Genomic DNA, 23,815 nt, shown 5'->3' with positions numbered 1-23,815 from the left:
ACTCAATGGTTCCATTGTGCCAACATATCCTTCCATGTCTGGGTAATTGCCAGATCAGCAGCAGAGGATTATCAGGTGCCGGACTTTTACTGATGTTTTAGGCTACTTTCACACTTGCGTTCGGGGCTCCGCTTGCGAGTTCCGTTTGAAGGCTCTTACAAGCGGCCCCGAACGCATCCGTCCAGCCCTAATGCATTCTGAGTGGACGCGGATCCGCTCAGAATGCATCAGTCTGGCACCGTTTAGCCTCCGCTCCACTCAGCAGGCGGAGGCAAACGGATCCGTCCAGACTTACAATGTAAGTCAATGGGGATGGATCCGTTTGAAGTTGACACAATATGGCTCAATTTCAATCGGATCCGTCCCCCATTGACTTTCAATGTAAAGTCTGGACGGATCCGTCTGAGCAACTTTCACACTTAGAATTTTTCCGCTCCGAACGCAAGTGTGAAAGTAGCCTAATGCTCTTTGTTTTGTCATTTGAAGGGAAGTTATGCTAAAACTTAATGCATTTTGATGTTGGCTACTGCAAGCCAGAAGTTGCAACCAGACACAAAGGGAATTTCCCTCGTGTCGATCACGTCATTGCTACATGAAGAAAAGCACAAGACAAAACAACAAGGAAATTCCCAATAGTTGCTGAAGACAAGACGTGTACATCATGGATGTGACCATGTGGCCATGCTCTGTGAGTCAGGGCTATACTGACTGTCTACACATAGAGGCTGCTTATTACTGGAAGCCTTCCTTCAAATTGTGTCCCTTCCCATAGCCTTCGCCATCGCATTGCCAGTGGAGACTTTAAAGTATAACGTGGTCCCTCCCCTGAATGTTACATGCATCCGTAGAGTTACGGTTGCACAAATGTCACCCTCACCCTTTGTGGTCATAAGATGCCAGTCCTTCCTCTCTTGCAGAAAAATCTTGCACCACTCTGTAGACCTTACACAATCCCACACTTGACTCACTAAACACAGTAACAGTTACTGCTGGATTATTCTCTAAGTACATTGAAAAATCTGGTCTAAAGACCCAGCACACCCTGCTTGAGAATCTTGCTTGAGAATAAGCTAATCACAAAGTGTTCTTCTGTAGGGACCTCCAGCGATCATCTGGAAACTGGTAGTGAGTGAGTGTTCAATTTCCCTACAGTGCCACCACAGGTGAAATGAAGCATTACACAGTGTCCTTTAAAAATCTGTGAAATGCTGGACAAAGGTCCTCCAGAGCGAGAGAGAGGCTTTTTGTAACTACTGTCTATTCTGAATAATGGAGGGTTCCTGAACAGAGCACTCCTCTATTAAATCAGAGTTCTCTAACAGGCAATATGGAAATGGGTTAAATTAACTGGATAGCACCTTTAAAGAGCATGTCCACCAATGAACTGGGTTTTACCGATCTGGATATTGAGAAATAAGAAACCAAAAGCTTTACAGAAGACACCATGTTCAAACTTCTCACAGCTTTGGCAGGTCCGCCATCCAGAATAGAATTATATACCACCACATTACCATCTAAAAAACTCCTCCTCAGCCAGTTTTAGTTTATCCTAGCTTTGACAGATCCTTTATCTAGACTTGGAGAGCAATAGTAAAACTTAGTATGGGCTCAGGCAATGCAGAACATGCACAACACCCCTTCACTGTCTTGAAGAAAAAAAAAAAAAAAAATCATTTGGCCATTGCACATTAAAACTTCTACTAGACCAAGTAGAGCTTTCATTCATAGTACAAAAACTCTGCCAATGCACTGCCTTATGGGAAAGTCCTACCTTTCCATTATGTAGTTTAGCTTCTCCTATCCTAGGCATGACCATCATCCAGACTACAATAATCATGCCACCTCTGTCATATAGGAAAGTCCTCTGAGGACATTACACATTCTTTTAGCTTTTGACGGTGGCTTTATTTTCCCTATTGTGTTGGGTAGGTTTTGGCCTTCTCCTTGCTTCAGTCTTCCATATTTTGAAACCCACCCCATAGTGAGCAATTTTGAAGTCTATTGGAGCCTTTCTCACCCCAAAAAACGAGCTTGGCCTTTGTCTTCCAGCCACCAACTTTGCTGGGATATTCAGAAGACCGATTGCCGAGTAACTGAATATTACAGTAATCCCTATTGACTACGTACCTAAATATATATTTATAAAAAAGTAAATGGGTTGATACCTTTAGGGTTTTAATTCTGTTCACTGATCCAGACTTTCTGAAGAGTCCTTCTGTGTCCAAATGGTAAGTCAGGAACTGGCACATGTCGACCACAAACCTGGATTAGAAGAACTGAACGGTTAAGAGACTGCATTTTTATCTTTCTAGTGGAAAAACGTATTTCAGACTCAACATGGACCATGAAAAAGGTCTAGACAGTGAGAAAGTCATATTTAGTAAATGATGGATACGTCAAGAAGAAACCCTGCGTCACACTCCACCTCCTCGGATCCTGCACTCGACAGAACAGTACTGGTTTGGGTCATAGTGTACCTTTATATTAAAAGGAGTTGCCAAACTATCATCATCTAAATCTGTGATGGCTAACCTCCGACACTCCAGCTGTGGTAAAACTACAACTCCCAAGATGTACACTTGCTTGGCTTTTCTCAGAACTTCACAGAAATGAATGCAGCATGCTAGGAGTGGCAGTTTCACCACAGCTGGAATGCAGGGGGGGGGGGGGGGGGCTGGGTTAGCCATCACTGATCTAGATTATATAGATAATGATATATTTTACTTACTGTGGGATCTCACCCTCTTTGCTGAGGGGAAGGGACTGCAGCGGGACCCCAAATATTTCCCCATTTGAGGTCTTCCTCTAGAAGACACAAAAGTTGATTAATTTAGGATTACATCACTAGAACTTCACCTTCCTCCATTCGTCACTTTACCTGGACATCGGGACTGGCTTTCTTTGGCATACGGAGTTTAATTCCCAGGGACTTCAAATGTTGGATTATGATAACTGAAGGCCCCGTAGCTCTCATGATTTCTAATGGAGGGGCCTCCTGTGGTCTCTTATCCTACAATGTAATGTACAACAGATCAAACATTATAATTGGTGCCAATTAAACCCAATGGAGCACATTGGAAACAGATTTGCTCAGTCAGGATAAAAAGGGAAAAAAAATGAGAAGAGGAAGTGAAGACGTGTGGGCCATTACCTTTCTGATGGCAAACGTTTGCAAAATCGGAGACTTAGGAGGCATAGTATGGAACCATAGACTTTTATAGGAGGCATATTAAAGGTCTATACTACTATGAGCTTAGAAAAATCCATTCAACAGTATGTCCATTTGCATGAGACCCTAAGGCAAGATCGGGACTCTGTGGTTCTACTGAATCAAGCTGAGATCACCACTGAACATTAGGTCCGCAGCTCTGGAAACTAGAGCATGTTATAGTATTGTCCGCGGACAAGAAGAGACAGTTCAATGGGGGTGCCGGCCGGGTGTATTGCGGATCCGCAATGCACTACGGACCTCTGAATGGAGCCTAAGGGGTCATTCACACGAACCTTTTTTTGCGTTCCGTATACGGGCCATTTTTTGCGTTCAATTTTTTTTTGCGGAACCATTGAAATGAATGGTTTCGTATACGGAATTTACTCCGTATGCATTCCGTATTTTAGTTTTCCCGTTCCGTTGAAAGATAGAACATGTCCTATTATTGCCCGCAAATCACGTTACGTGGCTCCATTCAATTCAAAGGATCCGCAAAAAAACGGAACACATACGGAATGTACTCCGTATGTCTTCCGTATCCGTTCCATTTTTGCAAAACCATCTATCGAAAATTTTATCTCCAGCCCAATTTTTTCTATGTAATTACTGTATATGTCATATGGAAAAACGGAGCGGAACCACTACTGGAAAAAAAATAATAATCCGGGGAAAAACGGCCCACAAAACACTGAAAAAGACATACGGTCGTGAGACAGAGGAATACAGCCGATAATTCCGATCATGGCAATTTAATCCATCAGATGCTCTGGTTAATAACGGCCATGACATTTGAGAATTTAGAGGCAGTGGGCTCCCTATAATCTCAAATCGGCTTTCTGCAGTGAAATCGCGGGGTGTTCAGTTGCTATGGCAACCTGGACGACACCTAGACATGCCATTGTTAACTGCCTATTAAAAGTACAATATCAGGTTGGCGGAGGCCTTACTCCTAGCAGGCTGAGATGCTCCCGTGAGGATTGCAGCCTCTTCCTAGGCCTGTGATGTCTCATTCATCGGTCACACCACCTATGCGCAGCTCAGTTCCATTCAAGTGAATGGGGCTGAGCTGCAATACCAGGCACAGCCACTATACAACGTACAGCGCTGTGCTCGGTTGTGAGAAGACAACAGTGCGCACCAAAGTGATCTGTGGCTGTGTCAAGGGTCAGACCCCAACCAATCAGATTTTGATGACCTATCCTGAGAATAGGTCATCACTATTGTACTCCCGGAGAACCCTCTTAAATCCTACCTGTGACAGTGCTTAATAGGAAGTACGGAGAATACCCATAGACTTCAATAGTATACTGTTGCAGTCTATGGCTTAACAGAACAATAATAAAAAAGTTAAAAAAAATAAAAATACAAATGTAAAAATATAAAAGTATTACCCCCTCTATCAATTTGACATATAAATGTTTTGTTCAAAAAGGTTTTTAATTTTGTTAAAAGCCGTAAAACATAAAAAACAAATATTAACACATAAGTAAATGTGGTATCACCATAATTGTACTGACCTGTCATCATGTAATTTTTAGCTCAAAGTGAATGCCATAACAAAAAAACAATGGCGGAATTGTGATTCTTTCCTAATTGCACCCTCCAAATATTTTTTTTCCCATTCTTAAATGCACATAAAAAAAAAAAAAAAAAAAAAAAATCGAACTAAACAGGAAAAATTCCCATATCACCATTCCAATTTTACATAGAAAAATCCAAATAATCCAGTAAATAAAAACATTATTTGTATCATTGAGTCTGAAAATGTTGTAACTATTAAAACAAAGGCATTTCTCCTGCACAGTTAGGGTGCATTCACATGACCGCGCCGTGATTTGCGGTCCGCAAATTGCACATCCTCAAAACACGGATGAGGTCCGTGTGCATTCCGCTATTTTCAAAACGGGTGGCCCATACAGAAATGCCTATGCATAAGAATAGGACATGCCCTTTATTTTTGGCGGGACGGAACAACGGATGCAGACAGCAAACAGCGTCTTTTGAGGCCCCATTGAAATGAATGGTCCGCACCCGTTCTGCAAAAATGCAGACCCATTCATACGGCCTTGTGAATGAGCCCTAAACCTCATAACAAATATATATATATATAAAAACCATTTAGGGTCACTTTGCCGCTGAAAATAACTGAATAAAAGTGGTACCAGCAAACTCAGCCCACAGTAAACAAATCACACAGCTCTATAGAAGAAAAAAAAAAAAAGTTGGAACGGTGCCGGAAAAAGAAATTTTTTTAGCGCACGATGAACATAATATCCCCCAGCTTCCAAAATAAATAAATAAAATCAATGGCTTTTATTTAAAAAAATATTTTTATTTTCCTTTTTTAAAGCAAGATATGGTCTATGAATTGGGGCCATTAAAAATACAACTTGCCCTGCCTAACAACCTAATATGGCTGCATGAACGGACAAAAAATAAAAACGTTACGGCTCTTGGACATCAGGGAGGAAAAACAAACAATAAGTTGAAAAGTGCTCCAGTCCCTAGGTGCTACGTGATTAATACTGTGAGTGGTGGGTTCCCTTGACTCCTGTTATAACAAAGGCCTGCACCTTCTCAGGCCTAGCACATACACCTCCTAAAGAAGCCATCCATAATGTGCCGAATGAAAACGACACATTTTTGCACAGACCTATTTCCTCCAGGTTGAAGCAATAGGTAAGCACCTTAGTGGCACACACGTCGCTGTAAAATCTGAAGCGGTACCTTCTCCCAGTTACACCAGTCCTTGGAAATCTCCCCCATTGCCATGCTCTTCCTTCCACCCAGGTACTCACCTATTACCTGGACCGAATAATTGCACTGCATTGAATGCTGGGAGACGGCCTTTCACCTCCCCTAAGTAGTGACCAAGAGCTGGGATGGACTTCTGTGCAGCAATGCTGAGAGAATTCAGTGCCCTAGTCTGGAAGGTGACAGAGCCCAGGGACGTGCACACGCCGGATGCGGAAATTGGGAATTTTGGGAGGAAAATCTGCAAGTACCAGCTAAGTGGATGAGATTTTTTGAAATTTTTAAAAAAAATTGATTTGCGGTGAGGATTTTGAAATCTGCAGCATCACCGTTGTTTGGGCGGATTTTCAGTGCAGATTTCACCCGTTGCAATGCAAATCTGCCGCAAATCGTAAGACAAAATCTGCGATCAATACATGGGGATATTTGGGATATTTGGCGTGGAAATGCAGCAAAATCTGCATGGAAATCCACATAGACTACGCTGCCAAGTGCATGGACCCTGAGGTTACAAACAGATTTCCCACGTGGATGTCTCTGCGGTTCTGCACTAAGGCTAGGTCTACACGACGACGTGTGTCACGCGACAATAAGCCGTGCGACAGATAGGGCACAACTGCACTGCAGCATGTGTCGCGCAACATTTTTTATAATGGTAGTCTAGGGTGTCGGACTGCGACGCGGAAAAATCCATCTCAAATGGATTTTTTGCGACTGTCGTGTTGCAGTCGCAGTGCGACACCATAGACTATCATTATAAAAATTGTCGCAAGACACATGTTGTCGTGTAGACCTATCCTAAATCCGCACCAAAATACGCACGTATTGCTTGTGGTTTTGTTGCAGGTTTTCATGTGGATTTGCATCAATCTCATGCCAAGGGCTCATGCACACAAATGTATTTTATTTCCGTGTCCGCTCCATTTTTTCGGTTGCAGACCGTATGCGAAACCATTCATTTCTATGGGTCCGCAAAAAAAAAAAGTTATTCCGTGTCCGTATTTCCGTTCCGCAAAAAAATAGAACATGTCCTATTATTGTCTGCATTACGGACAAGGATAGTACTGTTCTATTAGGGGCCAGCTGTTCCGTTCCACAAAATACAGAATGCACACGGATGTCATCCGTATTTTTTTAAGACCTTGTTCACATTTCCGTTTTTCACTGACGTGTGCTGTCCGCATTTTCTGCAGACAGCACATGTACCCATTGATTTAAATTAAATGTGTCTGTTCTCATTTCAGTACTTTTTTACTGACCGTGGGTCAGGTCTATGGGTCTGTGAAAATCACTGACACACATCCGTGTTGCGTCTGTTTTTTCACAGAAGACTAATAGGAGATTCTTTGGAAATGAATTTTCAGCTGAGCAACGTCAGTGAATCACGGATGACACGGACTAACACACAGTAAAAACGGACACACGGACCAACCACGGATCCTTCACAGACAGCTTCACGGATGAAACACGTACGCCTTTTTTTTTACGGACATGACACAGAAATGTGAACGAGGCCCAAGGGGTCATGTACATGACCATATGTATTTTGTGGTCTGCAAAACACGGATCCGCAAAAAATACGGATGACGTCTGTGTGCATTCTGTATTTTGCTGGCCCCTAGTAGAACAGTCCTATCCTTGTCTGTAATGCGGACAATACTAGGACATGTTCTATTTTTTTGCAGAAGAGAAATACGGATACAGAATGTACACAGAGTAAGGCCTCATGCACACGACCATGGTGTGTTTTGCGGTCCGCAAATCACGGATCCGCAAAACACGGATGGCATCCGTGCGCGTTCCGCAATTTGCGGAACGGCACGGACAGCCTTCAATATAAATGCCAATTCTTGGGACAAGAATAGGACATGTTCTATTTTTTTCGAGGGGCCACGGAGTGCTGTCCGCATCTTTTGCGGCCCCATTGAAGTGAATGGGTCCATATCCGAGCCGCAAAAACTGTGGCTCGGATGTGGACCAAAACAATGGCCGTGTGCATAAGGCCTAACTTCAGTTTTTTTTGCGGAGCCATTGAAATAAATGATTCCGCATCCGGTCCGCAATAAAAACGTAACCGTCACAGAAAAAGAAAATACACTCGTGCGCATGAGCCCTAAGGCCTCTTTTACACGAGCGAGTTTTCCGCGTGGGTGCGATGCATGACGTGAATGCATAGCACCCGCAGTAACTAACTTTCAATGGGTCTGTGTACATGAGTGTTTTTTTTCACGCATCAGTTCTGCGTTGTGTGAAAAACGCAGCATGTTCTATATTCTGTGTTTTTTACGCAGACCTGGCCCCATAGAAGTGAATGGGCTTCAGTGAAAAACGCATTGCAATAACGGAAGCAGGTGCGGGTGGAATGCGTTTTTAACTAATGGTTGCTAGGAGATGTTGTTTGTAAACATTCAGTATTTTATCACGCACGTGAAAAACGCATTGCACGTGCGCGGAAAAAACTGAACACAATTGCAACAAAACTGACTGAACTTGCTTGCAAAATGGTGCGAGTTTCACTGAACGCATCCGGAACCAATCTGTCACGCTCGTGTGAAAGAGGCCTTAATATTAGGCCTCATGCACACGAATGTTGTGTGCATCCGCGGCCGTTGTTCCGTTTTCAGTTTTTTTCTGCTGACCCATTGACTTGGCACCCGCGTCCGTGATCCGTGTTTCCAGTCCGTGAAAAAAATATGACCTGTCCTATTTTTTTCACGGACAACGGTTCACGGACCCATTCAAGTCAATGGGTTAGTGAAAAATCACGGCTGCACACAAGATTGTCATCCGCGTCCATGATCCGTGTCCGTGATCCGTGTCCGTTTTTTCCTATCATTTCAAAGGCAAACTTGACTTAGATTTTTTTTTTCATTTTTCATGTCCGTGGATCCTCCAATAATCAAGGAAGACATACAGAAGAAAATACGGACACGGATCACGGAACAACGGAAACCGTTTTTGCGGACCGCAAAAAAAAACGTCCGTGTGCATGAGGCCTTAGGCCTCTTTCACACTACAGTATGTTGAATTCAGTGTTTTGCGTTCCGTTTTTCACGGATCCGTTGTTCCGTTTTTTGCTTCCGTTGTGGTTCCGTTTCCGTTCCGTTGTTCCGTTCCGTTTTTTCCGTATGGCATATACAGTATACAGTAATTACATAGAAAAAATTGGGCTGGGCATAACATTTTCAATAGATGGTTCCGCAAAAAACGGAACGGATACGGAAGACATACGGATGCATTTCCGTATGTGTTCCGTTTTTTTTGCAGACCCATTGACTTGAATGGAGCCACGGACTGTGATTTGCGGCCAAATATAGGACATGTTCTATCTTTTCAACGGAACGGAAAAACGGAAATACGGAAATGGAATGCATACGGAACACATTCCGTTTTTTTGCGGAACCATTGAAATGAATGGTTCCGTATACGGACCGTATACGGAACGCAAAAAACGGAAAAAAAAAAACGGTAGTGTGAAAGAGGCCTTAGGCCTCTTTCACACTACAGTTTTTTGCGTTCCGTATACGGTCCGTATACGGAACCATTCATTTCAATGGTTCCGCAAAAAAACGGAATGTGTTCCGTATGCATTCCGTTTCCGTATTTCCGTTTTTCCGTTCCGTTGAAAAGATAGAACATGTCCTATATTTGGCCGAGAATCACAGTCCGTGGCTCCATTTAAGTCAATGGGGCCGCAAAAAAAACGGAACACATACGGAAATGCATCCGTATGTCTTCCGTATCCGTTCCGTTTTTTGCGGAACCATCAATTGAAAATGTTATGCCCAGCCCAATTTTTAATATGAAATTACTGTATACTGTATTTGCCATACGGAAAAACGGAACGGAACAACGGAACGGAAACGGAACCACAACGGAAGCAAAAAATGGAACAACGGATCCGTGAAAAACGGAACGCAAAACACTGAATGCAACATACTGTAGTGTGAAAGAGGCCTTATGCTGTGGACATCCATTGTGGATTTCACCCTTTGCAATGCCAGAGGATGAAATCTGCAGCAAATGGATCCGTGGTTTTTTTGTTTCCCGACTATGTTCCGCGTGGACCGCGTTTAAGATTCATCAGAAATTTTTATCCCTGCTTTTTTTTTTTTACAGTAAAATGCCTTTATTAACAAATTCAGGAGCAGAGTAATTTCGGTGTCCAGCACCACACACATTTAGCTGTTTTTGTCACATGTTAGTTAAAGGGCTCATGCACATGCTAAAAAAACGGAATGGACACGGAAAGAAAATACATCGTGTGCATGATCCCTAACAGCTATAACTTTTTTTTATTGTCGGGCAAGTGATGTGATTTTTTTATATAATTTTTTTTTAGGAATACGGTAATTGTGGTTTCTTTTCATATTATTTTTACACTGTGCTTTTTTTTACCAATTTTATTTTTTTTTACATTCTAGCTATTTCTTCTTGTGATACTATCATATTACCCTAAGGCCTCATGCACACGGCAGTTTTTTATTTTGGTCCGCAAAATAGGGTTCCGTGATCCATTTCCGTTTTTGTTTCCGTTGTCTTCCATTTTTTATTTTTTTTTGCAGACCGCAAAAAAAAAGGAATTTTACAGAAAGGTTATAAAAATAAAAAAAAGGGAGATTTAAATATCCACACCCAGGATACCTGGTCACCTGAGGTTTGTGTGGTGGCCATTTTGTGTAGTCTTCACAGGGTACAGAGGTGCGTTTGGTTGCTTGGCTTTGCTGTTCTTGGCTTTTTCCTTGTTGCGTCTTGGTTTCACCATGGCGGATGACTCAGAGGAAGAGGTTGTACTGCACTGGCTAGTTTCTCGGCGATGGGGACAGCGCTCACTTTTGTTGGACGAGGAACCGACTAGAAGGCGACGATTTTGGGTTCATCCGAGTGTTTCCCAACGCTACCGGAAAGGACACTTTTATATCCTCTACCAAGATCTTCGGCAGCATCCTGAGAAGTTTTTGGCGTTGTGTCGGAAGTCAGTGTCTACATTTGATCGCTTGCTGTTGTCTCTTCGTACTGTCCTTACCTTCGTGGACACCGATATGAGGCGCAGCGTTTCTCCGGAGGAAAGGCTCATCGTCACGTTGAGGTAAGCAATATCTTTTAGTCATAGTTCATACAGTAATGTGCACGGCTTCTGTCATCAGTAACATGGCTGGTGTTAGACATGTGCTCATGTTTGGAGAAGTTACCTTTCTTTTTCCATAATATGTTTGCCCAATTGTCAAATATATTTTTGGGGTTAAATGACTGACACAGAACCTGGCCAGATTAAAGGTAGTCGTGTATGTTAAAATGGTTAACTTTTTGTGTGTGTTTGGCTAATGTCATCATCATGCCGAGTGTTCACATCATCCTTGAAGTCGCCCATACATTCTGCATGCAAATGGCGTAAACACAGTTGCTGTAGCATAGCTGGTGCGAGTAGTGCCCACACCCCAATTTCTGAAAGTGTTTTGGTTAGTTGCAGGGAGCACCCAGGAATTTTGTCTAGGGGGGGTCCAAAAGGCAACAAAATGTGGCACGTGTAGTGCGCTGTGCTAATTCTTTTGCCTGCCCATTTTTCAAAGCCCCCTTTATATTTAAAAATGCGGGGAAGGGGGGGCGTAGTGTGTTGCGCTGATTCTTTTACTTGGCGATTGTAAAGCTCTGTAGGAATAGAACAATGCAAACAATTTTTTTGGGCCTCGCCCATTATTAAAAGCCCCTCCTACATATAATAGGCCTTTAGGTGTTTCACAAGAATTAATGGAAAATAGAGATACAATTTCAGAATTTCACTTTTTTGGCAGATTTTCCATTTTAATATTTTTTTTTACTTTTACAAAGCAAGGGTTAACAGCCAAACAAAAGTCAATATTTATGGCCTTGATTCTGTAGTTTACAGAAACACCCCATATGGGTTTTTGGAAGGCAGATTTTGCTGGGCTGTTTTTTTTTACACCATGTCCCATTTGAAGCCCCCCTGATGCACCCCTAGAGTAGAAACTCCATAAATGTAGCCCATCTAAGAAACTACACCCCTCAAGGTATTCAAAACTGATTTTACAAACGTCGTTAACCCTTTAGGTGTTCCACAAGAGTTATTGGCAAATGGAGATGAAATTTCAGAATTTCAATTTTTGGGCAAATTTTCCATTTTTTTTTATTTTTTATAATTGTATATTTATTAAAGAATGAAGAAATGACAAAGCATATTCACAACAGATCTATGCACATTAGTACAAGACATAAGGCACAACATACGAAGCACCAAATTCACAGTAACCTAGGCAGTAATAACATTCAGTAATATTCCACAAGATAAAGAGGAATGAAAATTTTCCATTTTAATAAATTTTTTCCAGTAACAAAGCAAGGATTAACAGCCAAACAAAACTCAACATTTATGGCCCTGATTCTGTAGTTTACAGAAACACCCCGTATGTGGTTGTAAACTGCTGTACGGGCACACGGCAGGGCGCAGAAGGAAAGGAATGCCATACGGTTTTTGGAAGGCAGATTTTGCTGGACTGTTTTTTTTTTACACCATGTCCCATTTGAAACCCCCCTGATGCACCCCTAGAGTAGAAACTCCAAAAAAGTGACCCCCTTTTAGAAACTACAGGATAGGGTGGAAGTTTTTTTGGTACTAGTTTAGGGTACATATGATTTTTGGTTGCGCTATATTACACTTTTTGTGAGGCAAGATAACAAGAAATAGCTGTTTTTGCACCGTTTTTATTTTTTGTTATTTACAAAATTCATCTGACAGGTTAGATCATGTGGTATTTTTATAGAACAGATTGTCAAGGACACGGCGATACCTAATATGTATACTTTTTATTTATTTATGTAAGTTTTACACAATGATTTCATTTTTGAAGCAAAAAAAAACATGTTTTAGTGTTTCCATAGTCTGAGAGGTGACAAAAAATTGTTTATTTAGCACAGTTTTTATTTAAATTTTTTACGGTGTTCATATGAGGGGTTACGTCATGTGATATTTTTATAGAGCCGGTTGATACGGACGCGGAGATACTTAATATGTATACTTTTTTTTATTTATGTAAGTTTTACACACAAAAAAAAACGTGTTTTAGTGTTTCCATAGTCTGAGAGTCATAGTTTTTTCAGTTTTTGGGCGATTATCTTAGGTAGGGTCTCATTTTTTGCGGGATGAGTTGACGGTGTGATTGGCACTATTTTTGGGTGCATATGACTTTTTGATCGCTTGCTATTACACTTTTTGTGATGTAAGGTGACAAAAAATTGTTTATTTAGCACAGTTTTTATTTTTTATTTTTTACAGTGTTCATCTGAGGGGTTAGGTCATGTGATATGTTTATAGAGCCGGTCGATACGAATGCAGCGATACCAAATATGTATACTTTTTATTTATTTATGTAAGTTTTACACAATAACAGCTTTTTAAAAAAAAATAAAGATGTTTTAGTGTCTCCATATTCTCAGCCATAGTTTTTTTTACTTTTTGGGCGATTGTCTCAGGTAGGGGCTCATTTTTTTGCGGGATGAGATGACTGTTAGATTGGTACTATTTTGGTGGGAAAACGCCTTTTTGATCGCTTGCTGTTGTACGTTTTGTGATGTAAGGTGACAAAAAATGCTTTATTTAGCACAGTTTTTATTTTTTATGGTGTTCATCTGAGGGGTTAGGTCATGTGATGTGTTTATAGAGCCAGTCGATACAGACGCGGCGATACCTAATATGTATACTTTTTTTTTCTCCCTATTTTTTCCCAATTTTTTTTAACTTTATTTGGGGAAAATTACGTTTTGTAAATTTTTACTTGAAACTGAATTTATTGGGGGGAAAACTTTATTTTTTCAACTTTTTTTCACTTACTTTTTGTCCCACTTTGGGACTTGAACTTTTTGGGGTCTAATCCTTTACAATGCATTCCAATACTTCTGTATTGGAATGCATTGGCTGTATGAGTAATACTGTGTGTGTTACTCATACAGCTTCCGGGGCCTGTGAGATCCAGGGGGCTGAATCTTACAGGCACGTCACCGGAAGGCAGCGCAATGCCTTCCTTAGACATCGCGCTGCCTTCCATGCCATCGGGTCCCCCCTACAGCCGCATGGGGACCCGATGGCACCGCCCGCCGCCGCTGCAACTTAGAAAAGCCGCAAACCGCAGGTCTGAATTGACCTGCGGCGATCGCTGACATGGGGGGGTCACGGGACCCCCCCGGGCATTTAGCCGAGGTGCCTGCTCAATGATTTGAGAAGGCACTGGCTTCCGATCACTGCCCGCTGCGTGGCAGTGATCAGAAATACACAGGACGTACAGGTACGCCCTGTGTCCTCGAGTACCAGGACATAAGGGCATACCTATATGCCCGGTGTCCTGAAGAGGTTAATCAACGTGTTCGCGCTGCAGGCATCTCTTTTGTCTTCTTCTTTGCTGTGCAGGAGGAAAAGGAACTTTAGTGACGTCACTGCGCTCATCACATGATCTATCACCATGGTGATGGATCATGTGACGGACCATGTGATGAGCGCAGTGACGTCACCACAGGTCCTTTTCTTCCTGCACAGCAAAGAAGAAGACAGAAGAGAAGCCGGGCTAAGGTGAGTTAAATTTAAAAAAAACTCCATCACTATTTTACTATGCATTCCTAATAGGGGTGGCTGAGCGGGGGGGAGTGTCGGAGGGATGGTCATAGGAGAGAAATCTACCACAAATGTGGTGGATTATCTGTATGGGGGGTTGGGGGGTTGGGGGGTGGGGATTGGGGTTGGGCTGTGGTGCGTCAAAAATATATATAATATTATTTTTTTATTTTTATATTATTTATTTTTTTCTTTCTCCTTTATCCCACTTAACCGCTGTTAATAATGTCGACTAGAATTGTTGCCTGGAATATACGCGGTTTGGGGGATAGAGGCAAAAGACAAGCGGTTTTTGACTTGACTCGGGTCCACTTACCAGCAATAGTATGCTTATTAGAGACCCATCTCACTGAAGAGACCTCTAGGGTGGTCGACAGGGGATGGGCTGCGCACACGTATCATTCTACTTTCTCCAACTACTCAAGAGGTGTTACTGTTTTGATACACAGACTTATTGATTTCGTTTGCGAGGCATCCTCTGTCGACCATCAGGGGAGATTTATTTTTCTATATTGTAGGTTAAGGGGGAAGATATGCATTTTGGCCTTTGTCTATATCCCACCGACATTTTCCTTTTCGGTTCTTAATTCTTTGGTACTATTTATGGATAAATGGCCAGAGTGTCCAACACTGATTATTGGTGATTTCAACTGTGTCATTGATCCTCTACGTGATAGGGTCTCTATGAGTGTTAGGAGTGATAGTCTGGTTCAGGGGTCTCCCCTGGCACGGTTTTGTCTGGAGGCTGGTTTTGAAGATGCTTGGGAATATCTAGGACAGGGGAAAAGGGCTTTTTCATGTTTTAGTAAAGCAGGTAAATCGATGTCTAGAATAGATCTTGCACTGATAAGTAGTAAACATGTGAAACTGGTAAAGCGAATGAAATATGAAACGAGGTCAATATCGGATCATTCTCCGTTACTACTTGAACTCTGCTTATCCCAGGAAAGATACACACAAAAACCTCCTTTTAGACTAAATCCTTATTGGCTATCAGTTATAAAGACACATGAAATAATCCAAAATAAAAAATGGCCGATTTTGGGATAATAACTATGGTTCAGCAAAAATTCAAGTGGTGTGGGACACCTTCAAGGCGTATATGAGGGGATTGATGGTTAGTAACATCGCGAACCTTAGAAAGGAGTATGGGAAAAAACTGAAAAATCTAGAAGAACGTGCATCACTGGCGACAGAATCCTTTTATATGAATAGGACGGAGGAGAATAGGGAAAATATGCAAAGAGCAACACAAATATACTCTAATTTTCTATTGGACAAGGCCCAACAGAGCCTTTTCTTTAAAGGGCAAAAATATTTCACGGAGGCAGGTCGACCCGGTAGGTTTTTGTCCAGAGTAATCTCAAACCAACAATCCAAAAAATATATAGATAAGGTTCGACTGACTGATGGTAGGACGGTCACTAGACAGGGTCCGGTGGAGAAGGCCTTTGTTGACTATTTCCTTGATTTATATAAAGCCGAATCTAAGATTACAGATGATAAGATAGATTTCTACCTTGATGGGATCGTCTTTCCAACTATTACTGAGGCGCAAAAGAAAACACTTGAATTAGAGGTCTCAATTCAGGAGCTTGAGGGAGCTATTAAATTATGCTCAGCCAACTCTACTCCTGGTTCAGATGGACTCCCATATGAATTCTATAGGAAATACGGGGACTGTATTCTCCCTAGATTGTTGGAAGTCTTTTCTGAATCAATGGAGGAAGGGAAGCTGCCAGATTCAATGATGGAAGCTGTAATAATATTAGTTCCAAAAAAAGGCAAGGACCCTTTAGATCTAGAATCCTATAGACCAATCTCACTGCTTAATGCAGATGTAAAGCTTCTTGCGAGGGTCCTGGCTACAAGGCTTTCTAGGGTCATTTCCTCTATTGTCCATCCGGATCAGAGTGGCTTTATTCAAAACAAGGGCACACATCATAATCTACATCGACTTTTTTCTAATATTCAGGCCCCTGGGGGGACCACTCGCTCCATCCTGTCATTGGATGCCTCCAAGGCCTTTGACAGGGTGGAGTGGCGCTTCCTCTGGAAGGTCCTGGCAAGGATGGGCTTTGGGGAAAAGTTTATAGGTACTCTCAAGCTGTTGTATAGATCTCCAAGGGCAAAATTGAGTCTTAATGGAATCCTGAGCAGTAGTATTGATTTATATAGAGGCACGCGGCAGGGCTGTCCATTATCTCCCCTGTTATTCGATATTTATATCGAACCCCTTGCGATGGCTATCAGGCAGGATGATCAGGTTAAAGGATTTGGTACGCTAGGATCACAAGACCGTATCTCCTTATATGCGGATGATGTTCTTTTTTTTATAGACCATACGGAAACTACTCTTCCTAGGATTATTCAAATAGTTAAAGCATTTGGTGAGGTTTCCGGTCTTCTTATAAATTGGGCCAAGACCAGTTTGATGCCAATAGACCCCCTGCCACAGAAAGAGGTCTCTGTGACACAGTTGGACATTCTTGACACCTTTCAATACTTGGGTTTGACTATATCACCTCGGGTTGAAAATTTTGTACAACTTAACTTGATTCCCATAATGGTAAGGAGTAGAGCTAAAATAGGGATCTGGCTGAGACTTCCCCTATCCAGAGCTGACCGAGTTTCACTGGTTAAAATGGTGATACTACCACAATTTCTTTATGTGCTCAGGAATACACCTATTTGGATACAAGATAAGTATTTTAAACTCATGGAAAGAATAATTAATGATTTGATATGGGGAAGAAAGCGAGTTCGAATAAAGTTGGAATATTTGTACAAATCAGTGGAGTGTGGGGGCCTAAATCTCCCTTACTTCAAAGGGTATTTTATTGCAGCCCAGTTATTGAGGTGTTATGAATCAGAGAATAGCGCACTGCTGGGGAAGTTGGTATCTAGTCACGCCCATAATAATATTTTTACCCTGTTGGAATCTGGGCTATTGAAGAGCTATGAGCAAGGCTACAGAGAGACTATAAAATTACTTCTGAAAGCGTGGGCCACAACTAGGACATGGGTGAAGGTTAAGGGTTCACTTACATTTACGCCTCTTTGGCATAATGTGCATCTACAAAGGCTGGATGATATTGCAGCTGACACATTTTGGCAGAAGAATAAAATTCTGTATATTTCACAGGTAGTTAAGGATAGAGATATTAAACCATTTATAGAGATGACACGTTGGTAAGGCTGATTAGTCAGCCTGCATTTGTGGGAGGGGCGGAGGCTCTTCATATACGAGCCACACCCTCACTCACAGGTGTGTGTTTTCAGGTGCCATTAGCACACTAGCTTCTCTGGTGGTAGGATTCTTTCTTTGCAGCATGGAGCTTGTTATTTTGCTCTCTGCTACCATAGCATGCACGCGTCATACTACGTAAGTAGGTTGGGCCGGGGCCGTCTCTCCAGGCCGGTCGGATCCGACTTTGCTAGCGAACGGGAGGCTTCGCCTCAGAATCTGCTACCTCAGGTTTGCTCGTTTGGGCCTAAATACTTCCATTTGCTTTTCATTTTTGGTTGTTGGTAATAAGAGTTGGTTCCTATAAATCTTACAAGTTTCACTTTGCTTCGTTCGTCTCGTATGAAAAGTTTCTTTACAGCAACCGGCTTAAGTAAGAGTTACCTGGGCTGCACGTGACGTCATGTTTGGAGCCCGGACGCATCGTTTATTGTTTAGGCCTTTTGCTGTAGCTGTTCCTTGCCATGTGTCTCCCCCCCCCCCTCTTTCCCCCCGCTACCACCATCTTTAAACTTCATGTATTTCACTTTCGTAAGCCGTGTACCGGGGTGGGCTCCCCAGGATACAGCAAAGTCACAGACATGGAAGCAACACTGACACCAGCTTTATATGCAAGAATATAAACTTTACTTTGGAAACAGTATTAACACAAGTACAAACAGTATAAGTAATACCCCAGGCCCACAGTCACCGTCCCTGTCCGAGGGACAGGCCTAGCCTGCTGGCGTACACAGCAGAGCCTACAAGTCGTACTGTGCCGCTATAGAAGACACACATAACCGGTGGCAGACGCAGCAGAGCCTACAAGTCAATTACTGCGCTGCAGTCCAGTACAGTAAGGCCTAACAAAGCTACAACCCTATCTAACTAGCTAATACAAGGCCTAGGCTAGTCTCTGTTACTTTAGGCGCCAAACAGTGAAGTACAATTGGTAATCAGGTGTACTGACCTGCGTCCGTTCTGGGCCCTAGGATGCCGCTTACCCGGGATAGCCACCAAGCTCTCAGCAACCGTGCGGCCTTGCTTGATGCTAAGGTTTTCTGTCCATACACTGGAACTGGTCTTCCTGGGACAACCTCTCTTTCAAAGTGCTGGATCCAGAAAGGGGACAGCAGATACTCTCCTTCCTTTGAGTGTCCATTCACTGCCGGACATCCGCAAGCCAGGATGGAATCGGATTCAGCCCCTCACAGCACAATCCTTCCACCATGTCAGATCATTACTTCCTGGTTCACCCAGAAGCATGCTGACTGTGCTGCAAAACAGCGGCCTCTAGTGCCCGGAATGCCAAATGACAGCTCCAGTACAATTTAAACATAAATATACAGGCAGAGCTTATCCACAATCTCATACTTTCATGCTCCACTGTTATCCTGAGCGGCATTTACACTTTCGGCTTTTATTTAATGTCTTATGCTGCATCCGCACGTCTTCACTGTACTGCACTTTTCTACTCTTGGTTCGTATTCACTCAGATTGGTCTCACATTCAAACTGCACTCACCTGTTGGCTGTTACATCTCATTCCGTCCCCAGCTGACAGCCGGATCCGTATTACATGCCTGTTATTACATGTTGTATACTCGGCTTACAGCCATAGCTGCTACTGTTACTCCGTTTTCATGCTCTGGACGCACCACCCTGGTGTTCCCACCTTGCTCCACTCACAACCAGAGCTGCGGTTATACCAATTTTCATGCTCTGCTTATACCCAAAGTTGTGTTCACACTTCTACTGCTACACCAGGTCGTATACCCCACTCACCAAAGCCGCTTTCCATGTCTGCGATCACATCAAGTTAATATTTCGTTCACATCCAAAGCTGCGTCCGCATGTCTGCTTTTCACATCTTGTCCTATACTCCTTTCACTACTAGAGCTGCGTCCACATGTCGGCTTTCGCATCACGTCAATACTCTGCTCGCTTTCGGGTTGTATTTACACGTCTGCTTTATACCATGCTTTTCATGCGCTACCCATACTCGGAGCTGCGCCTATACCATGTTTTTAGGTACCACTCACATCCAAAGCTGCATTCACCCATTTGTTGTTACATCATGTGTTGTACTCTGCTCCCACTCAAAGCTGCATTCTCCTGTTTATTGCTGCATCATGGTTTTGCTCAATCTCACCGGGGCAGTCTGCACCCACCACTCTGGTACCTCTCTCCTGACAAACATAACTGCGTTCTTTTCAGGCTTACGTTCCCTTCCTCGGTGGTCTGTTACATTCCATAGGCCTACTTTCTGTTTAATCCTGGTTCGTATTCACTCAGACTGGTCTCCTTTTACTTCTGGTTCGTATTAACTCAGATTGGTCTCCTGCCCCAGTTCACCAAACAGCTCCTCAGCGGAGGTCAGTGGGCCGATAGGAGTACGTTTCCTGCTATGTTTTCACAAGCTGTTCATTTGTTTGTCACGATATGAAACTTCTCTTAGCGAACTTGCAATGCCTCAGGCATTTCATGTTTACGTTTATGGTTCGCGGTGGTTAGTGTTTTAAGTACGCACTCGCTTCGGATTACTAATGTCTATATTTTTAACACCTGTCGGCAGTCATGTTCCTTAGGCCACCTTCTAGCCAATCCAATCATTCAAGTCGCTTCATATGCCATCAGGTCCGGCTTACGTTTTAATTACTTAATTTAATTGCTTCAGCCCCATGGCTTCAGGGGTCTGACCAATGGTTGTCCATCCACCTGTGCAGCTATGCTTTTGAATGACTCATATCTTTACCTGCTTGCCAGCTTATGTTTTTAATTTTAGTTAATGTCCGTTATTATCTCCATTTTCTGTCACGTTTCCCCTCGTCTTTTCAGGTCATGCAGTTGAACTATTGGGGTCACCTTCCACGTCGGTCAGGTCTCGTTCCTAACGATATTTCGCCTCGCATGTTATTCAGGCCACGTAGTTTATCTTGGGTATCGCCTGCCACATCGGTCAGGCTCATGATTCAATTCACGTGCACCTTATTCATGTCACTTTTCATAGTTATAATTCTTTAAAAAAAAAAAAAAAAACTCGGCCCCATGGCTTTGGGGGCCCGACGACTGCTTCGGCCCCTTAGCTTCGGGGGCCCGACGACTGTTTTCAGTCCTGCTGGGCTGATTGCCTGGTTGGTTGTCCATCTGTGCATCTAGGCTGGCCCCTATGTATCGCATACATACCTGCTTCCCAAATTTCCTAATAATCCATGTTGATCGCTCCATGTTGATCCATGGCTTCGGGAGCCCGACGACTGCTTCGGCCCCATGGCTTCGGGGGCCCGACAACTGCTTCGGCCCCATGGCTTCGGGGGCCCGACGACTGCTTCGGCCCCATGGCTTCGGGGGCCCGACGACTGCTTCGGCCCCATGGCTTCGGGGGCCCGACGACTGCTTCGGCCCCATGCCTTCGGGGGCCCGATGACTGCTTCGGCCCCATGGCTTCGGGGGCCCGACGACTGTTTTCAAACCTGCGGGGCTGATTGCCTGGTTGGTTGTCCATCTGTGCATCTAGGCTGTTTTAGCCCCTATGTATCGCACACATACCTGCTTCCCTAATTTCCTAATAATCCATGTTGATCGCTCCATGTTGATCCATTGCTTCGGGGGCCCGACGACTGCTTCGGCCCCATGGCTTCGGGGGCCCGACGACTGCTTCGGCCCCATGGCTTCGGGGGCCCGACGACCTGCTTCGGCCCCATGGCTTCGGGGGCCCGACGACCTGCTTCGGCCCCATGGCTTCGGGGGCCCGACGACCTGCTTCGGCCCCATGGCTTCGGGGGCCCGACGACCTGCTTCGGCCCCATGGCTTCGGGGGCCCGACGACCTGCTTCGGCCCCATGGCTTCGGGGGCCCGACGACCTGCTTTGGCCCCATGGCTTCGGGGGCCCGACGACCTGCTTCGGCCCCATGGCTTCGGGGGCCCGACGACCTGCTTCGGCCCCATGGCTTCGGGGGCCCGACGACCTGCTTCGGCCCCATGGCTTCGGGGGCCCGACGACCTGCTTCGGCCCCATGGCTTCGGGGGCCCGACGACCTGCTTCGGCCCCATGGCTTCGGGGGCCCGACGACCTGCTTCGGCCCCATGGCTTCGGGGGCCCGACGACCTGCTTCGGCCCCGCCCCATGGCTCCGGGGGCCCGACGACCTGCTTCGGCCCCATGGCTCCGGGGGCCCGACGACCTGCTTCGGCCCCATGGCTCCGGGGGCCCGACGACCTGCTTTGGCCCCATGGCTCCGGGGGCCCGACGACCTGCTTTGGCCCCATGGCTCCGGGGGACCGACGACCTGCTTTGGCCCCATGGCTTCGGGGGCCCGACGACTGCTTTGGCCCCATGGCTTCGGGGGGGCCGACGTCTGCTTCGGCCCCTTGGCTTCGGGGCCCGACGACTGTTTTCATTCCTGCTGGGCTGATTGCCTGGTTGGTTGTCTATCTGTGCATCTAGGCTGGCCCCTATGTATCGCATACATACCTGCTTCCCTAATTTCCTAATAATCCATGTTGATCGCTCCATGTTGATCCATGGCTTCGGGGGCCCGACGACTGCTTCGGCCCCATGGCTTCGGGGGCCCGACGACTGCTTCGGCCCCATGGCTTCGGGGGCCCCACGACTGCTTCGGCCCCATGGCTTCGGGGCCTGACGACTGCTTCGGCCCCATGGCTTCTAGGCTGATTTGGCCCCTATGTATCGCATACATACCTGCTTCCCTAATTTCCTAATAATCCATGTTGATCGCTCATTTTATGTTTTTACCGCAAACTGGTCTGGTTCGCCCTACAGCATTATTGTCATGTCTTACGCAGATATTTCGTCTTTCTTTAATTGTTGATGCTTTCGTTCAGGTCCTGCCAGAGGAAGAACAAGTAGGGCAATTCGCTCTAGCATTTCAGTCTCTGATCGTAGTCGATCATATCTTGTCAACCAGGTCCCCACGCAAAGTCTTTGCCTTTTTACCACGACCAGGAATTCATTTTCGCCAGTAGCTTCATTGCATTGCATTCCCTCACTCATGGGAGGGCATAGACAGAATCTTGTATATTATGGCTTCATAGCTTCTTGCCGCACTAACCTCCGACTCCCTACAACCACGTTGAATCGGATTTTGGACAAGGTCCAGCATTTTCTCACGGTAGAAGATTCAGATAGTAGGTCGGTCTTCACGTCTCAAGCGTAAAAACAATTCTCAGGGGCGTACAGTAGAACAAAGCGCGGATAGCTGTTGTCTGGGTAACTATTCAAGGATTCTCTTCCTATCTACATGGTTCTTTTTGGCCCTCATTCCTGCATAGTCTAGGCAGTTAGGCTTTGGTCCCACGATCTCCTGACGCTAGGGCATTGCCAGTACTCGCACTAGAACCAAACTTTACAAGTTTCAGTTGGTTTTTATGATCCATTTCACAACGTATTCTCGGTCCTCCATTCTCCTTTGGTGCAGTATCCGCAATATTGAGCATCATGTCTCTGGTCTTGTCATCCACAAGATGGGTTGTAGGTTTCCTACTGGTCTTGCCTCACATACCCCGAATTTTCGCTCTAGATCCCGGATGCCTTGCAGTTGGCTTGGGGATTAGTTTGTACATGCCATTCAAATTCCTTTTCTACCCTACTTGGCTTGGTTTTTGCCCACTTATAGGCCTACCCACGATCATGGCTTAGGGCACACAACAAGCCATTTAGTCAGGTCAGCTAAGACACGCCTAGCTGGGTTAGGTTGTTCCTGTTGTTTTCTCCCTAGGGTTCTTCGGATACCTCTTGGCCGTAGCCATGACCACAAGTTGGTAAGGCTGATTAGTCAGCCTGCATTTGTGGGAGGGGCGGAGGCTCTTCATATACGAGCCACACCCTCACTCACAGGTGTGTGTTTTCAGGTGCCCCACCCTCCCTCCCTTATCTTCTCATTTCCACAGGGTATGCCCACTTATAGGCCTACCCACGATCATGGCTTAGGGCACACAACAAGCCATTTAGTCAGGTCAGCTAAGACACGCCTAGCTGGGTTAGG

The 23,815-nt window shown here is 44.5% G+C and overlaps 1 protein-coding gene across 1 annotated transcript in view; it reads right to left on the bottom strand.

The window, feature by feature from the left end:
* The window catches only part of LOC122946547 (rho GTPase-activating protein 11A-like), a 47,238-nt gene that overhangs the window by 12,480 nt on the left and 10,943 nt on the right, over nt 1-23,815 (bottom strand). Inside the window, 3 exon segments of the mRNA XM_044306258.1 lie at nt 2,166-2,262; nt 2,729-2,805; nt 2,879-3,010. Of these exon segments, the coding sequence (XP_044162193.1) occupies nt 2,166-2,262; nt 2,729-2,805; nt 2,879-2,974 (270 nt within the window). The 5' untranslated portion in view covers nt 2,975-3,010.

This window comes from Bufo gargarizans, chromosome 9 (genome assembly GCF_014858855.1).
Source record: "Bufo gargarizans isolate SCDJY-AF-19 chromosome 9, ASM1485885v1, whole genome shotgun sequence".
Taxonomy (NCBI): Eukaryota; Metazoa; Chordata; class Amphibia; order Anura; family Bufonidae; genus Bufo; species Bufo gargarizans.
The sequence above is the reverse complement of the archived record's forward strand: the minus strand, read 5'-3'. Positions and strand labels throughout refer to the sequence as shown.